Raw genomic sequence first — 18373 nt, 5'->3', positions numbered from 1 at the left:
GATTTTATATTTACATTAGAATCAAAGGAGAATATGTAAGGAGTCCCATGAAATTCTTTGCTGGTAGACTAGGGTAGCAGGAGAAAGCAAAGTGAGGAAATCTCCAGGACTGGATAAAAAGCAAAACAAAGAAACACATACTACTTTTCCATGGGTGGGTCCAGGATGGTTAACATGTAACATTTGCAGCACATAGAGATGGTACGCAGGCAACAAGATAACTGTGAGGACTTTCGTGGTCTCGCGCTCTGGGGCCGGCAGTCGCGCCTCTGACGGGTCTGGAAAAGAAGATGACTCTGGCATTTCAAAGGTATGTTGTCCTAGGTGCATAGGAGCAATGGACAGGGTTCACTTAAGGTAAAGATCGACCTTGGTGAAGGAAGCTGTAGGCCTGGGATGTGACTATACCGTGACCTGCCCTGTCAGAAATTTATGATTAGATCTCCTGTGTGGTTACTTCCAGTCACCGAGCTTGCCAAGCCTGCCAAGTGGCCCCCCTGGGCTTGTCAGGTTTATTCCTTAGTCCTTCCCCATGTACACTTGATACATGTGCCGCTTTATATAGGCTTCACTTCTGACAAAAACCCTGCAAGGGATATATATAGTTTACCTCCATCTTACAGATTAAAAAAAGCTCAGAGAGGTTAAGTGATTTGCCCAAAGCCACGCAGCAAGTTAGTGGCCATGCTGGGGGTATAAACCTAGGTAACTCTGAGTCTAGAAATCAGATGGAAGGCATAAATCTGGAAATATGGTAATTTAATACAAGACCTGACAGGACTTTATAATGAAACAGATACAGGGAGCGAAAAAAGAGCAAGGGACATAATGTGCTGGAGAAAACTGGGGAATTTTGAAGAGTGAGTTAGTGTGGGTGATAAGTGGTAGGAAGATAATGAAAATGTGCTTTCCATCATACTGAGCCTGGGATGGCAGAGCTGTCATGTGGACAGATGGAAATATTGGACTGGGGGTCAGGAAGGGAGATCGGGATTTGAGGGCCGACTGAATGGTCAAAGAGACAGAGATGACAGAAGGCTGCCACGGATGGTTTGTGGAAGCACTTCAGCTGCTTTATTGAAAAGGTGCTGTGGTATTTAAAGTTCCCATTCCCAGTTGATTCAGAATTTCTTCCTCTTCACTCCATTTCCTGAGGAAGGAAGGAGAGTTGGGGAGGCCACCAGAAATAAGCTCCCCAGCAAAGCTCTTGTTGGCAGGCAGCCAGGTGAACCTGGGCAGAAGCCAGCAGGGGAGCAGCTGCAGCCCACCTGGCTCCCAGACAGGGCTGGGGCGCTGGCGCTCACCTCAGATGATTGGCAGTGGGGGAGGGTGGGCAGACCTGGGGAGCACGGAGCAATAGGTTGGCGACAGGCTGGGTAGTTTGAGGCACAGCTACCTGCAGCAGAGCACGAGACCATGGAACCCCTCACAGTTACCCTGTGTGTCCTTCATCTGACAAGACGGAGCTTTGTCAAGTGTTGGTGATGGAGCTGGCATTTGGAATTTCAGCCTCGTTTTTGTTTTTTCTCGTGAGATCCAGGAGAGGCTGGGATGAACTAGACTCCCTGTTTTTCCCTTTTGCAATGAACTGGCATGGCCCGGGGCTGGAGTTACACCCTGTAATTGCAACCACACTGCAAAATAGACCCCAGAAGAAACTGGGAACATAGTAGGTGACCAGCTGAGACATCCCCTTGGTTCATCTACGTCAGGGCGTTGTCTGTCAGCAGTCCCTCAAACTCCCCTCAAACACAGGGCTCTTGCACAGAGCATTCCTCTGCCAGGAAGGCCGCCTCCCTTTTTATCCTCCACAGTTTGGTGGGTGAAATGTCACTTTAGGCTCAAATAACCTCCCAAAGACCCAGTCTTCAGATACCATCATACTGAGGGTCAGGTCAGAGTTAACAGAGTCAACAGCACGTACTATACATGTTCACAGCAACATTATTCATAATAGCCACAAGGGAGAAACAGCCTAAATGACCATGGACAGGTGAATGAGTAAACAAAAGGTGGTATATACATAAAATGGAATACTATCCAGCTTTAAACAGGAATGAAATTTTGGTACATGCTATAATGCGGACGAACCTTGAAGACAGTATGCTAATTGAAATAAACCAGGCACAAAGGAACAAATAGTCCACTTATATGAGGTCCCAGGAGTAGTTACATTCATAGAGGCAGAAAGTAGAATGGTGATTGTTAGGGGCTGGTGGGGAGTAGAGGAAGAGGGGAGCTTGTGTCAATGGGTACAGAGTTTTAGTTTTGGGAGGTGGAAAAATTCTGGAGGTAGGTAGTGGTGATGGCTGCACAATAATATGAGTGTACTTAATGCCACTGAATGGTGTACTTGAAAATAGTTAAGATTGCCCTGACTGGGGTGTGGCTCAGTGGATTAAGTGCTGGCCTGTGAACCAAAGGGTCTCTGGTTCGATTCCCAGGCAGGGCGCATGCCTGGGTTGTAGGCCAGGTCCCCAGATAAGGGCATGTGATAGGCAACCACACACTGATGTTTCTCCCTCCCTTCCCCTCTCTCTAAAAATAAATAAAATCTTAAAAAAAAAGAAAATAGTTAAAATGGTAAGTTTTATGTTATATGTATATATCTTTTCATTGTGGTAAAATACAAACAATATAAAGTTTAATCTCCTATTTTTAAATGTATAGTTCAGTTGTTATATATATTTTCCCACAAAGAACACAAACAGAATTAAAACTGATGATATAGGAAACAAACAAACCAAAATATCACAGCTAACGCCTTTACTTGGTGCTCTTGCCATTACTTCTCTAGTGAGTATCAGTGCGTACAAGGCTTCCAGTGCAGTTGTTGGTGAGGTCATAAGGCCCTCAGCTGTGGAATCCTTCTACCATAGGGGATTTTAGGGACATAATCCTCACAGTTGGAGAGGAAATGTTTTCCAGGAAACCGATGAGGTTGGTATATGTGAGCGCTCCCTGGGTTTGGGGGATGATCTGAGGGGTCCCCATGGGAGAGACAGTATTTGTTAGAGGAGGGAAGCGAGAAAGAAGCAAAGAGGTCAGTTGCATGGTCTTCACCCTCTTCTTGTACTCTCTATGGAGCTCACGGTGGCCCACACAGTTCCCTAAAGTGCCCTCAATCCAGAGCCCCAGGTTGCATGGGGAAGAAAGGAGAATTCCTCTCACTCCTCAGGCATGCCCACCAGCCTTACACCCAGTCCTCTATTGCCTCTAATGGTGTCAGGATCCCCAACCCACCAGTGACCCACCCTCCCCTCTGCACTTGCTGCTGCTTGTCCAGTGGCACCTCAAGTGTGTTCAGGCTACTGCAGGATCAGGCTGAGGGCAGTTCCCCCCACCCCCATTATGGTTTCCTTGCCTCTATTCTCCACACTTCTTCATCTCTTCCCTAATCTTCTGCCCTCTCTTCTGTTTACATCACCTCCCACCCACTTTTCTGGCTGACCCTACTTTGCTTTCATTTAAGGTTTCAATGTGGGGTTGGGAGCTGAAAGAAGGGGTGTTGCCCTCCCTAGGAGTTGCTGGGCTACCAGCAGGGTGTTGGGCCACCAGCAGTGTGTATGCCCACCCACCTACGGAGGTGATGACTTGGTCAATTCCATTTCCTGGGAGAGGCCACCTCACCTATTTTCTCTCCCAGATTCCTGGGGGTGGGGGTTGGAGATAGAGCCCTGGGCAAGATGAGTATAGACAAACCAGATTCAGGAAACCAGTGGATAGGAGTTGCCTCAAGGCTCCCCTAGGGATCTATTTTCTTTTGTTGGATGTGCATCTAAAATATATTTGGAGTTTAACTGTGGCAGCTAGAGACCCCACTGTTAGTGAGTAAGGAAAAGGAACCATCAGCTTCTTTGCTCCCCTGCACAGGTAGAGGGGAACCCAAGGTGAGAAATACTACCAAGGATGATGATAAAAAGAGCTCCCAGGACCCAAAGAAGCTGCCCCAGAGTTTGCAAAACAGGCTACCTGCTGCAACTCTGTAAAACAACAACAACAACAACAAAAACCTGTCAAGAAGAGGCCGTGCCAGTGCACCTTCTTTAAAGGTGCATCTGGACAAGTTGGAGGCTCAGAGGCTCACAATTTGCTCCCACTAGCTCATCAACGTCTGCTGAACGGTTAGAGAGGACTCTTGGCCCTCTCGCTGAAGCAGCTGAGAAGCAGCAGCCTTGGCTGCCACCCAGCGGCTCCGTCTGTAATCTTCCCGCCCAGTGTGACTCGCACCAGATCTTAGCAGCTGCAAAAAGCAAGCTCAGTCTGCCCTGAGAAACCAGCCCTGCCACCAGTGACTCAGCGGGGGAGGTGGTGGTGGGACTTACAGCCTGAGGGGCCAGCACTGGGTGACAACCTAATGCTTTTGAGCAGTAGAAGGAAGCTGAGTTCTGAGAACAAGCTCAGCAACAGAATTGCAGTCGAATGAATCCATACAGTAATTCCGTTTGTGTCACGGAAGCCTCCCCGTAGGGTTAGACAAGCAGATCCCCGGCTTTCTGCTTCCTAAAATGTAGCCTGAACCAAGGTCTAGGCTCCAAAGCCAAGTGATCCCTCTTTTTTTGTCACCCACCCCCAAGCCCAAGCAATTATACAGCAGCATCCAGAAAGATGTGGGTGGAGATTATCCTTTATTCACTTTTATTTTGAAGAGAAAAGCCACAGCAAAAAGATGGTGCCAACACACCAGGCATCAGAATGACCCCTGTACATGCAGGACACTGATGGGCACTCACTCTGGGATCTGGTGATTGACAAATGTGTCCCATGGTGACAATGTGCCCATAGCTGCAAAAACCCCCTTATTCCTCCCTACTTTTTTAAGTTTCAAGATACCCCATCCCCCCTACCCTAGTTAGCCTTGTCATTCTCAGTTGGGTCGCTAGCAAATTGGGCTTTCACAGCTGTGGGCTCAGAGTACCCTCCCCCCAACAATAAGCATGCATACCCTAGAGGTACAGGGAAATTAACACAGGATGCTGGAACTCGGAGAGATGGCATGCTTCATTTCTCATCATCCTCCAGCTTGGGAGAGAGGCTGCCCTCTGACCTCCCGATGAGAGATGGAAGGGCGTGGAGGCCGCACCACCTTCCCGGCTCCCCAGGGCCCATGACACTTCGTGTGGCCCTGCTGCTCACACCCTGGCCCTGCCTGATATTAAACAAAACTTTCTCTTGGGGAAAAGACATTTGGGAGCTAGCGAATGCAGGGCCTTAAATAATCATTTAAAACAAAATTTCCTTCTTGCTCAGTTTCTGTTCAACCCAAAGGGTCCATCCTGCTCTCCCAAGGGGATTTCTGATGCCTGAAGCCCCAACCTGGCTTGGAGTCTTCCCAGCAATTTGTGGACCCTATGGTAGCTGTTTGGTGGCAGCAACCCCTCACTACCCAGCCTCCCTGCATTCTCCTAGCACGGTCTTGGATTTTTATCATTTCTCCCCGTGGTCTACTGTGGTTTCCGGACTCGGAGGTGCCTGGGGTGGCTGGGGAGGCATCAGGTGCACTTGCTTTCTGTCCTCTCCTCATCGTGGCTGATGGCTCGGAGCTGCCCCTGGGCCGCGGGCTTCACTGACAGGACCAAGCGCTTGCGGAATGTCTCACAGAGCACGATGTAGACGAAGGGGTTGAGGCAGCTGTTGGCATAGCCCAAGCTGATGGCCGCGTTGTACAGGTAGACAAAGGTGAGCGTTGGGCGGCTGATGGACAGCTGGGTCAGCTGTAGCACGTAGTAGGGCGCCCAGCATACAAAGAAGACCAGGCAGATGGCAATGGCCGTGCGGGTCACCCTCTTTGTCCGCAGCCGGATGCTGCGTTGAGAGGCAGGAGCCACGGAGGATGTCATGCGCTGTAGGATCCTCACGTACGCAGCCGTGATGACCACAAAGGGCAAGGCAAAGGCCAGGAAAAACTGATACAGGGTGAACCAGTAGAGGTCAGTGTCCGGGTTGGGCAGGCGGATGCCACAGCCCACAGTGCCCCCCGGAAAGGGGATGAGTCTGGCATAGAGCCACACGGGGGTGATGCTGATGAAGGAGAGGGCCCACAGGAGGCAGATCACTAGGGTGGCCACAGAAGGCTTCCGGAACTTGGTGGAGGAGATGGGGTGGACAGTGGCCAGGTAGCGGTCAATGGCCATGGCGGTCAGGATGTAGGTGCTGGTGAACTGACTGTTGGCGTCCATAGCCGTGATGAGGGTGCACATGGTCTCTCCAAAGTGCCAGACGCCATTGCCCATGAGCTGGTGGATCATGAAGGGCATGCCCAGGAGAAAGAGGAGGTCCACCACTGAGAGGTTGATGATGAAGATGTCAGGGACATTGCTGCACCAGTGCAGCTTGGACTTCTTCACCACGGCGAAGATGACTGTGGAGTTCCCCACAATGCCCAGGAGGCAGATGGTGCCAAACACCGAAGGCATGATGATGTTGATGTAGGAGACATTCCCTGTGCGAGGAGGTGGCCCTGGGGACAGAAGGAGCAAGTGTCAGTCACTAGACAGGGGCTGTGCCCTCTAAGGGCTGACATCCTACTGGCTCACTCAAGTCTCCAGCGACACGCTTGCTTACTTCTTCATCCTCTGTGCCATTCCAGCTCGGCATCCACCCTTCACCTGCAATTCTCTCCCACCATTCTCCCTCCCTGCACTGGTGCTAACCCCCCTATCCCCTTGCCCTCTTCCACCGGTTCCCTACTAGACTCTGATGCACCCCCTGTTAGTTAAAGGACCCAGTCCTTTGCTTCCTGCATTGTTTCAGAAGACACAGAGTCAAGAACCATGGCTGTCTGCAAAGAATTACTCTGTGGGACCCAGGCTTCACCAGGAAACCTCATCAAAATAGCCAGAAGGACACATGTGCACGCACACATGTGGGCGTGTGCACGTACTTTCCCTTCCCTGCTCGCAGCCCTGATCATCTCATGTTAGAAATTGCTGGTGGGATCTGTGCACTGCCTCCTGGGCATCTCTGTGGGCAACTGTCCTGTGCAGGCTTCTGCCCATGAGGCAGCAGCACTGCCCTCTCCTGGGCTGCTCTCAGGGATTTCCTTGGGTCCCAATCTCCTGAGCCTGAGCTTCCCTGGTGAGCAGAAACCGAAGCTGCTGTGTTGCAGCCCAGCCCCTGAGAATTTTCTTCACAAAAACGTGTCCTCTTTTTCCTTCCTTCCCTTCTCCCTCCAAGCTAGAATTCCAGGGCGTCTCAGCTCTGGAACTGTCAAGCATTTTCGTTCACCGGGAAAGTTAATCCCTGACAGTTACCCCTTCCAGGGCCTTCCCCAGGGGTGGCTGGGATGGTTCAGACCCCTCACTGTAGTTGGAGCAAAAAGCCAAGGGCACTGGTGAAGGAGGGAGCCTCCAGCTGCCTCCTCACATGCTATCCTGCAGCTTCTCTTGCTGGCTTTTCCAGCCTGGAATTTTTCCTGCAAAGCATATTTGAAACTCATCATTGAGCCTTTGCTGCTAGCCACCATCCATGCCAATTCTTCTTCTTCTTTTTTTTTTTTTTTAATTTGAGCCAAACTGATGACATGCTGGGGAACAAGATCTCCAATGCTCCCCCTTGTCACTTCTGAACATGCCTTTGCTCCAGCCCCTTGGGCCCCTGCCTGCCCCGCCCCCTTCTCCCCTTCCCTGCCAGCAAAGCAGACTGCAGATCTTCTCCCTAAGAACTGTAATAAAGTTTCCCAGGCAGTTCAGTTCAGAGGTGAAACCTTCCCATTTCCCACCCCCAGCTCTGGGGAGGGACACACTCACCGGCCAAGGTGAGGTTATCGGGGCCATCCGAGGTGTTGCTGGCATTGGGGCTAGTGGGCAGCAGCAAGGAAAGGTCCATCCTGCCAGTGCCTGTCGCCTGCTGGCCCGTCCGCCCACGCAGGCTGCGGCAGCCTCCGATGCCTGCCTCCCTGTCCTGGAGCACCAGCCCCGCAGTCCCGAAGGGGGTCTTCCTGGGAAGCCTAGCAGCCTCTGCTGCCTCTAAGCCCCACTGCTCTTCCCACTCCCTCCTTCCCAGTTCCCACTGACATCACCTAGACACATTAACATTCGGAGGCAGATAGATGAACATTAACCTCTTCAGTCCCGCGCTGCAGCTCCCACTTCTGACTGCCTGCAGAGCCAGGGGCCCAGGCCACCCCAGCAGGGAGGGGCTGCCTTCCCCCTGGCTCAGGGCTGCTTCTCTTCGGCTCACAGGGAGTGCCGCTGTCTTCATGTGAGGTCTCTGCAAAGGCTCCCACTGGAGGAAAGACAGAGCCTGGCCTGTGCCCTAACCCCAGGTCCAGGTGGCTGGGCCAGTTGGCCACCCTCAGCCCCTGCCTGGAGTCCCATGGATTCCAACCATCTCGCTGGTGATACTGCCAATGTCCTTTTGAAACAGAGTCGCTGGCTGCTGAGCCTTTGACTTGTGCTCAGAGGTGACAGGGCACTCCATGCTGGTGATGGTCAGAGTCTCAGGGATCAGAAGGGGATAAACTCTGTCTGCACAGGATCAGCATGGACTAGACTCACAGAGGTTTTATTTTTCTAAATGCTCTGCAGTCCTCGAGGTTTTCTACCTGGGAGTCCTCCAGACAAATTTCCCAGCATCGACCCCCAAAGAGATCGTCAACCTGGAGCAGCCTTAGAGGGAATTATCTGCAGAGGCGCCCTGTGGCCGGCCCTCAGGGCCCCTCCTGGCCAAGAGCTGCTGCCACACCCACTGCCAGACTCAGGAGCTGGCGGTTCAAGGTAACCATAGTCTGACCCCTACACGCTTCTCCAGTCTTTCTTACTCATTTGCTTCACCCAACAAATATTTATCGAGCACTTACCACTTGCCAAGCACAGTTCTAGGTTCTTTAGTGAAAAAAACAATAAAGTCCCAGAGGCCCTATCCTCATGGAGATTACGTTCAAATTGGGGAGGAGACAGAAAACATACCAAAAAATGAAAAGGCGAGTTAGGATATTGGTACTCAGTGCTATGACAAACTTAAAGCAGGGAGAGTGGCCCAAGGAACAGCAGGGAGGAGCAGGTTGCTGTTTTACACAGGAAGGCCTCTCTGAGAGGTGTTTCCAGAAGAGTCCTGAAGGAAGTGAAGGGCATATTTGGAAATACCTGGAGGAAGAATATTCTAGGCAGTAGGACTGGCCAGTGCAAAGTCCCTGAGGCAGGAGCGTGCTGGGTGACTGTGAAGGCCAGTCAGCGTGGCTATGGAGAGGAGAGCAAAGGGAAGGTTAACAGGAGCTGACATCAGAGAGGAATGAGTGGGAAGGCTGGGACTTGTCGGGCCTTGTCAGCCAGTCAGGAGTTTGGCTCTTCCTTTAGGGGAAATGGGAGTCACTGGGAGCTTTCAGCTGGGCAGGGATATGATCACACAGGCTTTAAGAAGATCAGTCTGCTTCTTGGTAGCAATAGAAACAAAGAATGTATTTTAGTGTGGGTTCCTTTGAAAGCAGAGAATAAGACAAGGACTCATGTCCACATGGCTTTTCTGCCAGATGACCCAAAGGGCAGGCATGAGGGAGTGGGGACAATGAGACAGGAAAGGAGAAAACGTCAACATAAAGGTGGATTACCAGTGTTGCTGCTGTGGACATCAGGAGTACAAGTTTGCTGGGGTCCTTGAACAGGGCACAGACTGTGCCCTGGAATCACCCACCTGAAGGGCAGGAGGCAGGGACATTTCCCCAGCTGTCCCATCCCCCAGGAGCTGAAGGTTGCTCCTGAGGTGTTAACACTGCACATCTGGGCGCCTGGATAGAGCAGCTCCCATAGCATCAAGATTCATTGGTGCTGAAAGCAGAGAACTGTGCAGCTCACACTTGAGGCAGGAGGCTGTCAACACAAGAGAATTCTGTGCTGGAGCCAAGAGGGTCCGGTGGCATTAAGGTCTGGGGCAGGAAGCAGACAGGCATGAGGTAAGCTGAGACAAGACACTACTGGCATGAGATCAGCCAAACTCACCCACAACTGCCTGCTGCAGCTGGCGCTGGGGTCAGAGGTGGCCGAGAAAAACCTGACGTGGGTCACCAGAAACATCCAGTATAGAAGACTGCTGCAATGAACCAGCTGAAAGATGAAGGTATCTTAGATCAGGGAGGTGGAGGTGGGGAGAAATGGTGGGTTTCTAGACATGTAGAGCCCAAAGGATTTGCTGAAGAGCTGGACAAGAAACGTGCAAGAGAAAGGGGCATCAGGAATGACTCCCGGGTTTGGGGCCCAAACAACTGGAAGAATGGAGTTGTCATTTACTGAGGTGGAGGAGTCTGTGGGAAAAGAAGAGAGAGGAGAAAATAAGAATTCTGTTTGCATACGTGCCATCTGAGATGCCTGTTACACCAGAGTAGAAATGTTGGGTAATAACTGGGTGAGTCAGAGGTTCAAAGGGGAGGTCACGCCTGGAGACACCAAATTAAACTGACGACACTGGAGGAGCTCATCTAGGGAGTGAAGGCGAGTAGGGAAGAGCTGTGAGGACTTAGACCGGGCGCATTCCAGCGTTTACAGGTTGGGAAACTGAGCCTCATGGCCCACTCTTTCCTCCTCTTCACCTCCACCTGCCATAGTCTTCTCACATCCATCCAACCATCCAGTCATTCTTGAGCCCCCGCTGTGTGCCAGGTTCTACAGGCTCTGTAGGTACACTGATGAAAAACAAGTGCCAGGTATCGAGGAGCTTACAGTGAAGTGGGGAGAGAGAGAATAACAAGTGAGTTAATAAGGAAAGAAGATGTCCTGTTCAAGGCTTAGATCCAGACAAGTCCAGGTAACTTAATCACGAAGCGTGGCTCTGGAATTATGCACCGCTGCCTGACTGACAGAGCAGCAAGGGACTCGGGAAGGGCAGGTTTTAGCTTTCTGGCCTTTGCGTGCTCGGTGGGGGGGTGGGGGGGAGGGGATGAACACTAAGCCAGTCAACCCACGATGGCAGCCACCAGGCTGATTTCTCCTTGTGGTAGGCATCACCAATGGAATGAATGGGGGGATGGGCGTGACTGGGGTCCTTTAGAGAGGAGAGTCAAGGATGTCTTCTCTGAGGAACCCTCAGCATCCATTCCACTCATAATGATTAATTTAAACCAATCACAGCAGTCTCATTGCCCTTGCCAGTGACCGTCTCTGGGATGAGCACGTCTACTGGATGCCCACACCCACCTCTTCCAATCCCGGCATCCACATCTAGTTTATACTCCATCTATTGCTGCGGTGACCCACTCTACACAGTCGCCGACCAAGTCCAGGTATAACCCGAAGGTGCTGTGTCTCAGGCCTGCACTATGTGCCTTTTACCCTCTGTCCTGGAGCCTCTCTGTTGCCTTCACAACTTAGAATATGGGGACCCATGAAATGTTCGTGTGTGAGCAACCCAGAAGTGCAGGGCGAGTTAACACTCCTTAGGGTGAACTTTTGACCAATGAGGGATGAAGCCACGAAGAGATGCTTTTCCCTTTTTCCCCAGGACATATGGTCCCAGGACACTTTTCAGGTGACTTTTCAGTAGTCCCATGGGATAGGATGACTGATCACTTGCAGTGGTGGACAACTCAAAATCCTTATATGGTGCTCCCGGCTGCTCTGCTTTGCTCCTCAATCCTCACTCGTGATTCCTAGAACCACACATCCAGGTAAAATACCCCAACATGCCTTTGCCTTGACTCTGTTTCCTGGGAACCCAAGGCACAGGCAACATGTGACCCATTCATCCCAGTGACAGCCAAGGGGAGTAGTGTTGGGGTGGAAAGCATTTGGCAAAATTTTCCTTGTTCTTACAAAGAGGGCACAGGAAGAGCTGGTCTTTGCCTCCTCTGAAATTGGTTTGCACCTGGACCTGATGATGTGATGCCTGGAACACTTGCAGCCATTTCTAATACTTGCAGCAGGTGAAAATATCCCCACTGATTGAATCACTCAGGGTGTCCTGAGAACACAGAACACACTTGAGTGGGGAAACAAAGGCGTGTTTGATGAAGGGCCTGTTTGCCAAGGTTGAAGCATGGTTAAGGGAAATGAGAAGGATGATCCCCCGGGGTCGCAACTCTTCCTGAGGCCCAAGAGGTATGGAGCTGTCTCAGGAGCTGCGGCATTGTGTGAGGACGCAACCAGCAGGGGTGGAGCCAGAGGAAGAAGTAAGCTGACCTCACTCTCCTAGTGCCTTCTGGTCTCTGCCTGAAGGTGCTGTCCTTAAGGGTCAGCCTCCAGGGGCCCCGAGCAGGGTGGATAAAGGTGGAAAGTGGATTTTGAAGGTGCAAATGGAAAATCAGCCCACTGACCCAGAGGGGAGGTATTTGAGCCAAGACAAGGTATTTAATATACATTATTTTGTTATAAATCCTTGAAAGAGCTAGATATTTAAGGAGCCTCCTCTTTTTAAAAATATTTTATTTATTTTTAGAGAGAAGAAGGGAGGGAGAAAGAGAGGGAGAGAAACATCAATGTGTGTTTCACAACCTCCCTAACGGGGGACCCAGCCCAAAGCCCAGGCATGTGTCCTAACTGAGAATCAAACTGGTGACCCTTTGGTTCACAAGCTGGCACTCGATCCACAGCGTCACACCAGCCAGGGCTAAGGAACCTCCTTTGGGTGGGTTTTCTGGGAGCAGACACTGTACTGGCAGAGGCGTGTAAAATATGCACTGTGGGGTGACCTCTGGGAAAGGAGGAGAGGACATGCATTGGGAAGGGGGGACCATAGGTGGTGATGCAGGCCTGACAAGGGCTCTGCAGCCCTGTGGCAAGTCCTGGGCACAGCAGTGCTACGGTGAGTGGAAATGGCAAGGCCCTCATCTACCTTCCCAGTCGGTGGCCAGGAACTGCTCAAAGAGTGTGAGCCCAGCTGGAAAGCTGAGGCCGACCCTGAAGGGACCAGGTACCGTCAGCTGAACCACGGTCCCTGCCTCTGGACAGCAAGTCCTTTCCTGAAGAGGAATCAGTGGGGCATCATCACATCGGCAGCAGCTTTGTCCCTGCTGTAGCGTGGGGACAAACTAGGCCAGCAGCTGGTGGTTCACTTCCCTTATCTACACAAAGGGCTAATGATACAGCTCAAAGGTTTGGGTGAATGTGCATCGACTACAGAACAGGCCGTTCCCGGCCCTGCAAAGGGACATTTGGGGAGCCAGCGTGCGGCATCTTCCCCTGGCAGACGTCCCCAGCTTTGACCTTCCGCGTGCTCCTTCCACTGAGCATGGTGCAAGCAGGGTAATGCAGGCTGTCCCTACAGGTTGCAGCTTGCCACGAAGCCAGGTGCTGGGATGCAGAGCTTCACAGTATCATCAACGCTCCCGGACAAAGCCACGCACCCTGCAACCTCCCCGCTGAGGACTGAAGCTTTGACCTGCTCTCCTCCAAACCCTCCGCTCTTGCCCTGTTGCTCAGCCTGCCCAGCAGTCATGAGGAAGAGCAAGCCTATGTGCAGCAATAAGCCCTTTGCCCTCCCAGCCATGTGCCCCCACGTACCACATCGTACCCAGGCCTCCTCAAGGGTTTGGTATAGCTCTCTGACTACCCACCTGTCCTGGACTTTGCAGGACTTGGCTGCTGTCTCCGTGTTTGGAAGGCTCACCAGGGGCCACTGCATCAGATCCTCTCTTGTCCCCCTCACTCCTGCCTTGCCTCTTCCACCACACCCTCCACCAAACAGCAGGAATAGTCTTAAGACAAATCTTATCACCCTACTCCACTGTTGAAAACACTTGAGTGGCTCCGAATTGCTTTCAGAATGAAGTTAATCCCCTCATAGAGTGTATTGGACATGACATTTTTCTGGTTACCCACAAGGTGACCCCTCAGAAAACCAAGGCCTTGAGAAATTATTTGGGAGGGGAAGTACCAATGCATCTGAACAGCCCCAGGTGGGAGCTGCTAGGGGACAAGCAGCAGGTGAGGGTTTCCTTATCTCCATTGGATGCGCAGGCCCTGGGCTGGGGAAGGCACAGAGCAGCACTGAATTTCCAGAGGAAAGTGAGCATTGTTATTTTAATAGGCGGGGCTGGTGGAGTTACCAGGGTGTCTAACCTGCAGAGACTGATCTGGCTAATTGATCGTGGAGTCTCTAAAATGAGAATGCATGAGCCGCCCACCCACTGCGTTTCTATCGGATGTGTCAGGTCTGGTAAACAGGCGTCTCTGACTGCAGCCACAGTAATTGTGACTTTCTACAGCACAGCCCCTGCATTGGTCCCGAGCCTGAGTCAGTCACCGCCAGGCCATGGAAAGAAGTGGAAGGTGGGCGGCTACTCCCAAGAAGGGGGTGCAATAACACAGTGCGTATGTGCAGCATCCCTTCGTATCCGCGGGGGCTGGTTCCAGGACCCTCACAGAGAGCGTACTCAATGGATGCTCCAGTCCCTTATGTAAAATGGCATAGAACAAGCATACAGTGAGCCCTCTGCGCACGTGGCTTCACAACCATGGTTTGAAAATACTGTTTCAATCTGCTATTGGTTGAATCTGCTGATGCGAACCCCGGGCATGTGGAGGGGAGACTGTATGTTTACTGAAGAACACCTGCATATAGTCCTGCCTGGTGTGGCTCAGTGGGTTGGGCATCATCCCAAAAAGCAAAAGGTCACTAGGTCGATTCCCAGTCAGGGCACATGCCTGGGTTGTGGGCCAGGTCCCTGGTTGGGTGTGTGCAAGGGGCGACCAATCAATGTTTCTCTAGCATGTCAGTGTTTCTTTCCTTTTCTCCCTCCCTTGCCCTCTCCCTACAAATAAATAAATAAGATCTAATAGAATTAAAAAATCCTGTGTTGTTCAAGGTTCAGCTGCGCTGTGAACCTGCCTCCAGCCTTCCCCAGAGGGACCTGAGGCCGTCTACCGGGTAACCATGTGTGGTGAAAAGATTAATACCCAGCTTTTTGGTGATCGCTGGGCAATGGCTCTGGCGAATATTAATTCCCAGGGACCCAGAACTCCCCTGGGCTCTACTGGTCAGCGTGGGAGTTGAGGTGGGTCGAGTAATAAATGGACTTGGACTAGAATGACTTCACAATGGGCCCTGCGGCTCTTCGGACCTATTTCCCTCCCTGATGGGGTAGACCTCCTCAGCCGCTGGCAGAATGACTGGATTGGCAGAGTAACTGATCTGAGGAGGAGAAAAGTCAAAGGGAAATCCCTCCTTACCAAAGTGATAAGCCAAAAGCAACGTCGCACCCCTTGGGGAGTTGAAGAGATTAATAATATCATCAAGGCCTTTAAAGATTCGGAGCTGGTGACTTCACCGCATCCCCACCTCACTCTCAGTTTGGCCAGTGGGGAAGGCAGATGGGCCTTAGACAGTGACAGTGGATTAGCCTAAACCTAATTACGTGGTGGCTCCATATGAAGCCAGTTTCAGATGTGGCATCATTGCCAGGGAAAAGAAATGCCATCCCTGCCACCTGCTGTGCAGTTATGGAGCTGGCTGGCGCTTCTTTCTTTCTTCTTTCTATGTAAAAAGCAGAGGAGACCAGAAAGCCTGCTTGCATTCGTCGGGTCATCGGTGCACCTCGCCGTCTTGCATCAGGACTTGACGGCTCTCCAGTTCTCGGACCTGGGGCACTTCCTCAGTGCACAAGCACTGTGCTAGTGCGCTAGTCGATGATACCATGCTGGTAGGGCCTGGGGGCCGAAAGGATCTGATGCCCTGGCTGTGGTATAAATGCCATGAACATACAGGCCTGACATCTCAGGTAAGGCTTTGGGGTTGAGCGTTCTGAATATGTCCTAACTTTCCCTCCAAAGTAAAGAACAGTTTGCCTGCTATCCCCTACCACAAAAGAGGTACGCCAAGAGACACATGGTTGGAAAAAGGGGCAACAATTTTCCAGAAGAAGTGGGGAGCAGCAAGGTGCTGGGATCACAAGACCAAGGGGAGCCCAGGCCACCGAGTTACCCCTGTTGGGCCCTTCAGTACAGGGGCTGTGATTCTTAGCCTAGTGTCAGGGGCTATGACTCAGAGCTGCGTGTCAGTCCGTGGTTTCTGAGTACACCTTGTCCCCTCCTCCCGCCTGGTGCCCCCATTTAGACATTTACATTGTACCCTGAACTTTTCCTTCACAGCAGTCACCACAATGGTGGTCATATAATTATGTGTGTAGCTGAGCATTTAATGTCTCTCCCTCACTAGACGAGAGATTCCATGGAGGCAAAGACCATATCTGTCCTTTTCATCACTTTATCTCCTGTGCTTTGCAAAATGCCAGCACACTATAGCCATTCAGTAAACCTCAGATGAACACATGGCTAGTAGGAGGATATATGGGAAAGGCCCTGGCACAGAGGTGGTCAGGGGAAGCGTGGCCCAAGCAATACTGGCCATGCTCCCCCCCATTCCAGCATGGCAATGGTGGCCAGAATGCCTGTGAGCAAGCGGTGGGCATGCCTCAGCTGTGAGGCAACCCGGGGGCCACAGCCAGTCTCCTTCTGGTTGTGGAAAAGACAAACGAGATCATATATAGGTTCCAAGATTCCAAGATAGGGATTCCCAGAAAACCCAAGGAAGCATGGGAGAGCAGCTCAGGTAAAAATACTGGCAGGAAATTCTGACACATGCTACAACGTACGCATCGCAAAGGCCTTATATTAAGTGAAAGAGGCCAGACGCAAAAGGACAAATACTGTACGATTCCATGTGATGTACCTAGAGGAGTTGAATTTACAGAGACAGCAAGGGGAAGGGCGAATGCCAGAGCCGGAGACAGGGAGGAATGGGGAGTTGCTATCTAATGGACACAAAGTTTCAGTTTGGGAAGATGGAAAATTTCTGGCGATAGAGGGTGGTGATGGTTGCGCAACAGCGTGGATGTACTTAATGCCACTGAACTGCACACTCAAAATGGTTAAAATCTATTTATGTTATCTGTATTTTACCACAATCTAAAAATGTGTTAAATGAGTTTTTAAAAGGGAAGGGTATCACATACAGTAATTCAGTTCAAGAACCTTTTGTAAGATTTCAAAAGCCTACTATAAATCACATCCTTATAAATTGCAGCTCTGTTGCATGTTCAGTTAAATATCTTTTCTTTTTTTTAAGGTTTTATTTATTTATTTTAGAGAGAGGGGAAGGGAGGGAGAAAGAGAGGGAGAGAAACATCAATGTGTGGTTGCCTCTCACGTGGCCCCTACTGGGGACCTGGCCTGCAACCCAGGCATGTGCCCTGACTGGGAATCAAACCAATGACACTTTGGTTCACAGCCCGCGCTCAATCCACTAAGCTACATCAGCCAGGGCCTAAATATCTTTTTGAAATGAAAAACTAAAAACACCACCACCACTCTGGGCCAAAAAGATTCCAAGATATCAGGCCACGTGGAGACCTGGCCAGCATTGCAACATCTTTGGGAGAACAGATCAAAATAGGTCAGCTGCCTTCTCCGTGGGCACCCAGCCCTTGTGCTGTCCAAGAGAGAATCTGTTTGTTCGTGGGGTTTTTGCCTCTATCAAGTACTAGGAATCCATATTGGACACCAAGTCACCTAGACCATAGGCACTAGTCTAAGGTGCCAGGAACCAGAAGGAGAGAAGCTGGCTCCACTTGCCAGAAGTCATAAGAGTTGTACAAACCACACATAGAAAGAACTATTTAAGGCCTATCTTTGTTAAAAAGGAGCTGTGTGATATTTCAGGGAAGGATGTTCTTCCCAGGACAATTCAGGGGAGAATAACCTTTCAACAAATGATCCTGGACAACCAGATACACACACACACACACACACACACAAATGAAGTTGGACCCCTACCTCACACCATGTATAAAAATTAACTCAAATCAGATTATAGACCTAATGAAAGAATTAAAACTATAAAATTGCTAGAAGGAGATACAGGGTAAACCTTCATGACCTTGACTTAGGCAAAACCTTCTTAGATGTGGCACCAAAAGCAGTGCAACAGAAGAAGGTGAAGAGACTTCACCATCTCATTTGACAAGCGTGTGGAGAAACTGAAACCTCCACACACTGTTGGTAGAAATGTACAAGGAACGGCACGGCCACTTTGAAAAACGGTCTAGCATTTTCTCAAAATGTCAACCACAGAGTTAACACACGACACAGCAATTCCACTTCTGAGTCTGTGCCCAAAGGACACAAAAACATGTCCATACAAAAGCCGGTACATGAATGTTCGTAGCAGCCTTAGTCATAATACCCAGAAATTGGCAACAGCCCATAAACTGAATGGATAAAGAAACTGTAGAATATCCATGCAATGGAATATTTTTCAGCCATAAAAAAAATGAAGTACCGATACATGCTATAACATAGGTGAACTTTGAACTCATTAAGCTAAGTGAAAGAAGCCAGACACACAAAGAACGTGTGTCCTATATTCTATCTATATGAAATGTTCGGAATAGGCCAATCTACAGAGGTGCAAAGTGGCTTAGTGATTGCCCAGAGCTGGGAGGAAGGTGGGG

General features: G+C 50.6%; 1 protein-coding gene across 1 annotated transcript; it reads right to left on the bottom strand.

The window, feature by feature from the left end:
* Positions 1–4661: 4661 nt before the first annotated feature.
* On the bottom strand, positions 4662–7935 carry MCHR1 (melanin concentrating hormone receptor 1). Its single transcript, XM_024579677.4, has 2 exons — positions 7749–7935; positions 4662–6460 (listed from the first exon to the last, which is right to left on the bottom strand). Exons 1-2 carry the CDS (start codon positions 7825–7827, stop codon positions 5493–5495), a joined length of 1047 nt encoding a protein of 348 aa, XP_024435445.3. The 5' UTR covers positions 7828–7935; the 3' UTR covers positions 4662–5492.
* Positions 7936–18373: the final 10438 nt, after the last annotated feature.

This window comes from Desmodus rotundus, chromosome 3 (genome assembly GCF_022682495.2).
Source record: "Desmodus rotundus isolate HL8 chromosome 3, HLdesRot8A.1, whole genome shotgun sequence".
NCBI lineage: Eukaryota > Metazoa > Chordata > Mammalia > Chiroptera > Phyllostomidae > Desmodus > Desmodus rotundus.
This window is presented reverse-complemented; position numbering and strand designations above follow the sequence as displayed.